At 59.6% G+C, this 9,500-nt stretch overlaps 1 protein-coding gene across 1 annotated transcript; it reads right to left on the reverse strand.

The window, feature by feature from the left end:
* Positions 1 to 529: 529 nt before the first annotated feature.
* Positions 530 to 8,006, reverse strand: THOC5 (THO complex 5; the record flags this gene model as incomplete). The annotated part of the gene is made up of 14 exons (XM_010148568.1): positions 530 to 593; positions 777 to 967; positions 1,137 to 1,252; positions 1,384 to 1,471; positions 1,552 to 1,655; positions 2,107 to 2,221; positions 2,548 to 2,644; positions 2,830 to 2,931; positions 4,364 to 4,472; positions 4,921 to 5,020; positions 5,835 to 5,875; positions 6,202 to 6,279; positions 7,283 to 7,415; positions 7,892 to 8,006. Coding segments are annotated over 14 exons (1,453 nt in total), but the record flags the coding sequence as incomplete, so codon positions are not given.
* Between the last annotated feature and the right edge of the window lie 1,494 nt (positions 8,007 to 9,500).

Raw genomic sequence — 9,500 nt, forward strand, 5'->3', positions numbered from 1 at the left:
GATTCCCACCCCTCACACGATGCCGTGAGGTCCTGCCTCTGACAGACCCTGCCCTGCTTCCCCCCCGCGAGCCGGCGGAAGCGGCAGAGCCCCCCCTCCTTGCAGGGTTTGTGCCAAGTCAGCTGGCTGGCGGCCAGCGCAGGAAGGACAGGCTGGGGCTGCAGTGCGGGCTGCGCAAAGGGGCTATTTTTAGCCACCTCGGTTTTTAGCCATCCCAGTTGGGTGGTGCCGAGGCCCCGCAGTGGGGAGGGAAGGCCGAAAGCAGGCAGCACCTCAAGCCAGGGGATGTACCCACAGTGAGATGCCTGTCAGAGCCCAGAGACAGGCCTTGCTGCAGCCCCCACAGGTCCCCCCATAGCCGCCCTCTGCCCAAACAGGGCACACACATGCTTTTCCTTCAGTTCAGTGTTTAATCCCTTTGGCTACAAAATCCAAAACCTCAGAAAAGCAAATGAAATGGTGGGGTGGGGATGCTGCTCCTCCCCATCAGGAGGCCCACAGGCATGCCAGAGCGATGCCCGGGTGGTGCTCAGCGATGGCTGAAGAAGCCCTGAGGGTAGTTGAACTTGAAGGGCTTCAGGCGCATGGGCCCCCTGGAAGAGAAGAGGGAGAGGCTGACCCATGGCACCCTGGGAGAGGGGCTGGTTCCCACAGGGGTGGCTTCCAGATCGGCACCAGGTCAGGCACAGACGTATTCTGGGGGACAGCAGTGCCACCCCATCAGCGCACTCGCCCCCCACATCCCTCCTTGCTGCCCTGGGGTGCCGGGCTCTCACCTGACCAGGCGCAGACACATCTTCTCCTGGGGAAACTCCTTGGGTCCCTCCACGCTGGGGTCGTGGGGCTCCGTCTCCAGGTAGACGTCCAGCACCATGCACAGGCGCTGCAGCTGGTTGGTGAGGAGCTGGTAGCCCGGTTTGAGCCCCCACAGCTCCTTGTAGTTCACGTTGACCTCGCTCTCCATGGCCTGGCAGAGGGTACGGTGCAGGCTGAGGCCTCCGCGCTGCCTGCCCAGGACCCACAGCCTGGCCACCAGCTCAGCCCGACGGCTCGCTTAGGATGGACACAGGACCGCTGGGAACACTCCCTAAAAAGCCAGAGGTTCTCCAGCCTCCTCTCCCGCCACCCTGGGTTACCCGAATGTTGTCGTCGTTGCTGCTGGTTCGCTCCCCTTTCCAGTTCAGGCACAGGCTGAAGACGGGCGGCAGCGTGGAGTAACCGGGGTTCAGGACCACGGCTGCCTGGAGCTTGGCTAAGCAGGGCAGGGGAGAAACATCACCTACAGCCCCAGCTGGAGGGGTTTCCCATCCAGACCTCCAGAAGCTGCTCTGGGGGCATCCCACGTGGAAATTAGAAACTGCCAGGGAAAGGCAACGTGCCTACCTGTTCCCCTTTCTACCAGGGCCATGTAGTAGAGGTGAGTGTCTTCAGCCAAGCCGGCCTCTATGACATCCTTGGTGTAGGGCAGGTCCTGTGGGGAGAAGCAAGAATGAGCAGCCTCCGGTGCCAGGCGGGAGCTGGAAGGGATACGGCCTCGCGCTCGGCACCTACAGCGTAATCTTCGTAGGGAATGGCAGTCCACTTCACCAGGCGCGAGACGATCTTGGTAGGGAAGAGATGCTGGCACTCGCTGGAGACCGGCACAACGCCATGCTCTGAAACCAGGGACAAGGCCCACCTGAGCAGGGAAGGGCTGGGGACAGGGCGCTGGCACTGCCTGCAGGTGGATCTCCATGCTCCGAAACCGGGACTTTGGGGATATCGTTATCCTTCTGACACCTTCATCAGGTTCCCAGAGCGGAGCAGTGGAGGCCTTGGCTGAGATCCCACGGGAGCTTGCAGCCTTGGCAGCGTGTGCCTGGCCGGACAGGTGCACGACACCCATGGTTCACCTCCCCCCACAGCCTAAATCGCTTCCCAGCGCAGGGGTGGCTAGTCCCAAATGGGTACTGGGCACCAGAGAGGGCACAGGCTTCCTCTCCCACCCAAAAGAGGGCAGCCCTCACAGCCCTGCTACAACAGAGGACAGAGGGAACAACTGGGAACGCCAAGGGTGGCACTGCCCTGCCACATCCCCAGGCAGGGCATGGGGAGCCAGGCACTCACCGAGCGACGCAAACTGCTTGTGCAGAGCCAGGCGGGACTGCAGCCTCGTCCGCAGCAGCTTCACTGTCAGCTCCATGTGGCGGGCGCTCAGCGAGTTGTCCGCAGTGACCATGTGCTGTGGGCAGGAGGGGCCATCACCGTCACACCCGGCTGTGGGCCCCCACGGGCCAGCAGCCATCCCCCCAGCCACGTGGACAGGCACCCACTCGAGTCACAGCTCAGTAACAGGGCTCAGACCATCACGTGTGGGAGATAAAACACGTTGGCGTGGCCCCACTGCACAGGCTGATTCCGACTGAGCCTGTCCCAGCCGAGGGTGCACCGTGGTTTGGGGGCGGCTGGTGCCAGCAGGAGCTCTGGGAGGACACGACAGCACAGTCCCCAAAGCCTCCCCAACCTCAGCTCAACCTTCTGCCGGAGAAGGGAAGGAGCATGACTTGCCTGAGGCTGATCCTTGGGGAAATGCAAGCCGCCCAGCTTCTGCACCCACACGTAGGGGTGCCCCAGCTCTGTCACGTAGTCGCTCAAGGTCAGGATGCTGTGGGGACAACGAGGGAAGGGTGATGTCACCCCAGAGCATTCCCCCCGACCCTGTCCCCCACGAGAGCCGGCTTCCCGGCCACCAAGCCCTCCACAAGAAGCTGGGGAGGGACGTGCCCCGCTGGGAGCAGGGCACTCACCCCAACCGCCTGGGTGAAGCCGCCCCAGCTCTGCCCCACTCACCCCACTTTATCGAACTGGAACTGGTTGGCCGGGTTGGGTGTTTTCCTCCCATGGTCTCCGGGATAGAGGCAGTTGAGGAGGGAGTCTGGGGAGAGCAGGTCACTGTAGGGAGGAGGGAGGAGATCAGTTAGCAGCAGCCTGGGCTCCGAGTCTCTCTGGGGTGGCCACTAACAGGCTCCGAGCCCAGAGAAAGAGATTACAAGCTCCATGAGTTGGGTTGCAAGACCAGAATGGCTTCCCCTAATTCCACTCCAAAAACCCTGTCTCCTCCCTGGCTGTGAAGGTAGAAATCACACGGCACCAGCTCCCTGCTTTCCCAGGAAGCTGTTTGCTCTGGTGCGTTAACAAACCTGGAGAAAACATGGCCCAGAGGCAGGGCATGCCCTGATGGCTGTCTGCCACCCAACAAGCTTAAGCAAAGGAACTGTGCTTGATGAAGTAAGATTCTTCATGTCACTGTATTCCTAAGCCTGACCAAGCATATAGGCCTGTAGGATTTGGGGTTTGGCTCCAGCCACAGCCTCACTGGTTTGGGGTAACGCAGCCCAGGGCAGCTCAAGGGAGGGAGCACCCTGCAGAGGAACCCTGCGGAGAAACTCCAGCTGCTGTCACGGAGGGCTTTGGGTACCTCCAGGGAAAAAGAGAATCCCAAGAGGCCTCACATGGGACAGGCTCAGAGGCAGGATTTGCTTCCAGGTAAGTCCAAACCAGCCTCTCCCACCTCCCTCTTCCTCAGGCACCTCCTCCTGGCCTGGGGAGAGGAATCAGAGAGCCAGCAGCCGATTGGAGCTTCCCGGACAGGCTCCCACAGCTGCCATTTCAGCTATTCCTCACACAAACACAGCTCCCAGCGGTCCCTGGGGAGCCCAGGGAGAGGCAACCACATCTCCAGCACTGGAGACAAGGTGACCTGCAGAACAGGCAGGCGAAGGGAGCTGCCAGGCACCGGCTGCAGCGGGGAGGAAAGCGGTTTGGCTGCAGGACGGTGGCTGAAGGCGACAAGCAGGAGAGGCTCTCCTCCAGCTCCGGACAGGTCTGGCACCACTCCCCTAACAGGCTCCCAACCTCCCTGCCCATGGCTTGTGGTGACAGAGGGAGGAGGATGCCTGGGCTGGCAGGGTTCCTGACAAGGCCCCAGAGCTAGGGGGAAGGATACTGCAGGGCAGAGGATGCACAAGGTGAAAGCTCTCCATGGATACGGAGCTGTGCTCTTTGGTGACTCCTTTGCCCATCAAAGGACAAGCCAAGACAGCAGTTTGAAATGGCAGCTCTGCAAAAAGGCCCTCAAGGTGCCCCAGGAAAGACGAGGTGAGGGACTGAGGTTAAAACCTCGCCCACTGGGAGCAGGCAGCTGGGCATGGAGTGTCCCTGGCACGCTGGGCACGGCTCAGCAGAGGGACACTGCCACCCTTGCTACTCCATCGCTCTACCAACGGGTCCCTGCAAACAAAGCATGGCAGGAGAGCAGGACAGGGCATTCGTGGCAAGTGGAGGAACCGTTGCCAGGCTCAGTGGCCCCAAGGGCTCTCCCTACCCGGCACTGATGGCAGTTGTCATCTCAACGGCAGTGGTCACCTTGGCTTTCACCGTCATGACATTGAGATTCATCAGGTAGTAGAAGGTCAGGTGAAGCACGTTCTCATCTGTGCCAACAGAGAAGAGGCAACATTGCTGTCAGCTCTAGCTCAGAGCACTCTGCAGGGTGGATATACATGTCCCCCAGCTAGGACAACAGCAATCGGGCAGAGAGGCAACGTGGGGAGAAGCTGTAACTCCGAATGTCGTCCCATCAGCATCTGCCAGGCTGCATCTGTCATGCTCAAGATGCCGCTGCATAAGAGAAAAGCTCCCAGCTTGAGGGAGGAAGCTTCAGAGCAAGGTCACCCCACCCGTGAGGGCAGGAAGAGAACGGGGAGACTGAGCTGATAAACCACTCTGTCCAGTCTCCCTGGGAAAGCCACACTCGTCCCTGCTGGGGCGGCTGGGCAGGAAAGCCTCTCCACAACCCTGAGCTCTCCCCAAGGATGCCAAGCTGCTTCCGGTCACGCACCCTCGTGTGCCCTCTGCCAAAGGCCACCAGCACCCGCCTACCTTTGCACTTCAGGTCGACGGTGACGGACAAGGGGTGTCGCTTGAGCATCTCCTTGCGCTTATCATCCAGCTGCACGCCCAGGGTGGGCCTGCGCCGCTTCTGGGGAGGGCAAAGAGCTGTCAGACCCTTCTCCTCCCGCTTCTCAGCAACCCACGGCCCCCACCCTTCTCTCCCACTGCTGCCTCCTCCTAGTCTAGTTCCCCAGTCCCACAGCAGCCCTGGGGAGGGAGGGGAAAACCCTGCCCAGAAAGCAGCTCGGGGGTTCAAGTTGTTCCTTCAGCTCCCAGGAGCACCCCAGCCCTGTGAGACTGGGCCCAAGGACCAGCTGGCCCCAAAAGCTTCCCCCAGTGAGGGGCAGAAGCTGGGGTCCTTCCTTTGACCTTTCCCCACAGCAACAGCCTGGCACAGACTCTGTGGGCTTCCACGCTGGGGGCAGCCAGAGCCTACGGCCTCTCCCCAGCATCCAGAAGGTACAACCTGTAGGACTGATGGAGCTCTGAACAACCCCCGATGCAGAGCTCAGCTCAAAGCTTCTGGCAGATGGCAGGGGGTGGACATGCACCCCCTCCCTGCCGAACGCCGGCCTCCAGCCAGCTTCCCTGGCCGAGGCTATTTATGCAAAGTGGAACAGCCCCAGTCGGAGAGCTCCGAGGTGGCTGCTGCTGCCAGTGGGATGTGAGCGTGGTGGGGCATGGGCAGATTTGTTCCCTGGCTCTTCTTTCGGGACAGAAACTGCAAAGGGCACTTCTCCCAAGGAACTGCTGGATTTAACATCAGTGCAATTCCACACCCACAGCATGCAGGGCCCAGTTCCCAGTGCCACAGGCACCTCCCAGTTAGCCGGCACAGATCTCTTTGCCCACACGATACAGCTCTGGGAGAGGACCCAGAAGGGGATAACACTATCCCTTACCGTGGTCTGCTCCTCCTCCGCGTCAGAATCACTCTCGTCATCTGTGCAAAGAGAGGGGGGTAAGCTGGCGCTCAGCCGTTTTCCCACAGCCCCAGGACTACCACCCTTCCTCCAAGACCACAGCGCTCCCAGACATCACCATCCCTACAAAAGCAGGGCCTGAGCAGTATGCAGGCACACAGGAACATGTACCAGGGGTCACTCCAACAGATGAGGGGATGTAGTCATCTCCCAGGAAGGAGCTTGGGACAGAGGGGATGAGCTGCTGGCAGTGCAGGTACTAGCCACCACGCCGTTTCAGCACCCACCCCCTCTGCCTGCAGAGAGCACCAGGCAGCCTGCCTGGGGTAACACCACCCAAACTCACCCTGCGAGTCCTCTGGTGGCTTGTACAAGGCTTTGGCTTCCTCTACGCTCCCTTCAATGGCCACAACAAGCTTCTTATCTGCACAGGAGACACAAAAGCTAAGCCACGAATGCCGCTTCTGTATGGGAAAGGCAGTTGGAAGTAGCCTGGCCCCTGGAAGCTCCTGCTTCACGGCTGAGCGAGGCAGAGAAAGCTCACATGAAAGCCTGTGGAAAGAGGCAGTGTCCAGAGGGTCACCGCAGGGATGGATCTCCTGGAAGGAGAGGGACTGGCCCTGGAAGTCACAAAGGCCAAATCTTCATCGAGAGCCAGAAGGGTTGGGGTGTGGCTGGCTCAAGCAGGGGGCACGGAGCTGTGTTGTCACGGTCGTGGGTGCCCATTAGCAGGGAGCTGGCATGGCCAAGTGTCATGGGGTGCTCCTTCCACGCTCCCTCCAAACTCTGCTGCCCACCTCCCTCCCAGAGCGTCAAGAGAGTGAGTGGGATTGCAGTTCTCACACTATGCTACAGCCCTCCTCCCTGCACAGGAGATGTGGGGAGCCCAGGGAGATCCTGAGCCCTGCTGGGAAATCCCTCCCAACCCAGGGAGGCTTCAGAAATCCCCTCAAAACGCAATGCTGCCCAAGGGGATGAGGCCTTTCAGGGGAGCTGCAGGGAAGGACCTCTGCGTGGGCAGCCACAGGTACCACCTGCTCTGGACCCGCCACCACAACACAGCACCCCATCCTCGGGGTGACAGCTCTGGGGGGGCCGTGTCAGCACTGAGCCAGCTTGCAGGCTGCAGGGACACCACTGCCGACCTTGAGAAGCCAGAGCAGAGGTGGGAAGCGAGCTCCCCAAGCAGTTCTTCCAACGGGGGAGCTGAGCAGACAAAGTTTCAAATGCTGCTGCCTCACTGTGCTGGCCCTGAGGCCGCCCCGCTGCTCTGAGCTCAGCAGAATCCGGCAGCAGAGCAGATGGGACGAGAAGGACCTCCCAGAGCGTCCCCAAAGCAGGGCTTTGGGTGAAATCTGGCCGTGGGGGGAGCGTGGTCCCCCAGCCGGTGACAGCCCCTCGGATACCGCTGAGGACTGGGTGCTCGCCACAGGCCTGGCCGTAGGCACTGGCTTGAACGAAGAGAACGTAGAGAGGTGGCGGGAGGTGGCGGGCCGTCTCGTACTGTTTGTGCGCCTGGTCGAAAGGCATGAAGAGATACTCCTGGACAGGCAGGGAGGCCTGGCAGAAGGAGAGAGAGAACCTCGGTCACTGGCAACAGAACAGCGTGCCCTCCTCACCCCCTCCTTCACCCCAAACTGGTAAGGGGGAGACTGGAAACCAGTGCAGCAGCCGCGGTGCACGGTTAAGCAGAACCCCCAGGGAAGGGCTGGCAGCTCTCCTTCACTGGAAAACTTTTGGATCTGAAAATAACCCAGTTCCTTCTCCTGTTCTTTCCTCCCAAGGCAATCACAAGGGACTGGAACTGCGTATCGCTCTCCAGGGAAAGGCCCGTTTAACGACTCCTCCATCTGCAGTTCTGCAGGAATTGCTGCATAAACAAGGAGACTTCACACGAGGCAGACCTCCCCCTTGTCCACCCCAACTGCGAGTGAAGCGTCCCCAAAGCAGGATCAGGCCAGGCGTTGCCCCTCTCCGATGCAGCCCTCGGGGCGTGATCTCAGCTCGGCTCTTCCCATCATGCAGAGCTCACGTACCTGCATGATGCTGTTGAGTCGAGGCTGGAGGCTGCTCAGATACTCCTTCTTCACCTCGATCTCCTTCAGGATCTTCTCCTTGCTGGTCAGGCACTCCTTGTACTTCTCTGCCAGCCTAGGGGTGGGAATCTGGTTACCACCACACAGCACAGCATGCTGTGTGTGCCTGTGAGCCTGCCAGGGCCCGCCCGGGTCACAGGCCCCAGCTCTCCTGACCGGACAGATGTCACTGCAGGAACCAGGAGAGCTCAGGCATGGCAACAAAGAGCCGACGGCGAGTGAAGTAACCCACTAGAGCTGGAAAAGGAACAGGGAGAGAAAGCAGAGGCTCAGCCTTGTGCTGTACTGTGAGACGGGACAGCAACCGGATTGTCCCTCAGCAGATCTGCTCCCACGCCAGCCTCTGCTGGCAGCAGCCACATTCAGGGAGTCCTGCCGGCCCACCCAAGCCCTGACGAGGCTTTTCCTCTTCCCATCACCAGAGTCGCTTCACATCACAACAACTCCTTCGTTAACCTCATGAGAGTCGAGGTTTGACACACGAGCAAGCGCTCCCGTGAACTGAGTAGAGAGCCCAGGAAAATGCAAGTTCATCAGGCCCCTCCAAGCACTGGATACACTTGTGTTTAGGGAGAACATGTTAAATTTCCTTATTGCTGTTGGTGGCAATCCTCCTGCCCAGCAGGAACAGGGAAAGCTGGGCGGGGAGGTGTGCTGCCCAGCACAAGCCACATGTCGGGGGAGCTCATGCGCTCCCTTTTTGGGACCCTGCTCCTCACTAGAAGAGAGCACCCACAGGGCAAAGGAATCCCCTAACACTGCAGGACCAAAATGCTTCCGTTTCTAAGCAAAACTGTATTTGCATTGGGTCAACACCTCCCAAAACGCAGTTTTGAAGTCCAGCTTCAAGACTGAGCTCCCTCAGCTAGTGAGAGCAGCAGCGATCCCCGTAACGCCAGTCAAGCATTCCAGAATGGAGTCAAGACAAATCCAGTACTCCGCAACTCTTACAGATGGATACGAGCAACCCCACTAGCACCAGAAAGTGTCCAAAGTGATACAGCATCTGCCCGAGGCAGCTGAAGAGGCTCTTTCCCACCACAACAGCACTGGGAGGCAGTGGTTCTCCAGATACCACGGGGTGAGGACTGGGAACTGCAAGGCATCTCAGCAATTCACTGTGCAACTGTGGGACAGGCTCAGTTCGGCTCCCCTTTGCCCTACACGCAGTTCGCAGCGAGCAATCACCTTTTAAAGAGATCCCTCAAGAGATCTCCAGGTTGAAAGCTCCTCTGCTGCAGGCAGAGCCATCCAGAGCACCTCGCTGCAGCATGAACAGCTTCCACCAGGCAAAAAAAGCCGGGTTTGACGTGAACAGTCCGGGCGAGATGAAGCGTGAGGTGTTAGAGCCACACAGCACGCGTTAGAGCTGCTCGAGTGGCACCGGCAGGTTCTCACTGACCCTTGCAGAAGGCTGGTCTGGCTGAAAATCTGCTGCTTTTTATCAAGACACAGGAACACAGTGTCACGTTTGCTTTTCGTGTGGGGAAAGAGACAAACATAGAATCATAGAATCACAGACAAGAGACAAACATAGAATCACAGAATG

The sequence above is a fragment of the Eurypyga helias genome, unplaced genomic scaffold, assembly GCF_000690775.1.
Source record: "Eurypyga helias isolate BGI_N326 unplaced genomic scaffold, ASM69077v1 scaffold20863, whole genome shotgun sequence".
Lineage (NCBI taxonomy): Eukaryota > Metazoa > Chordata > Aves > Eurypygiformes > Eurypygidae > Eurypyga > Eurypyga helias.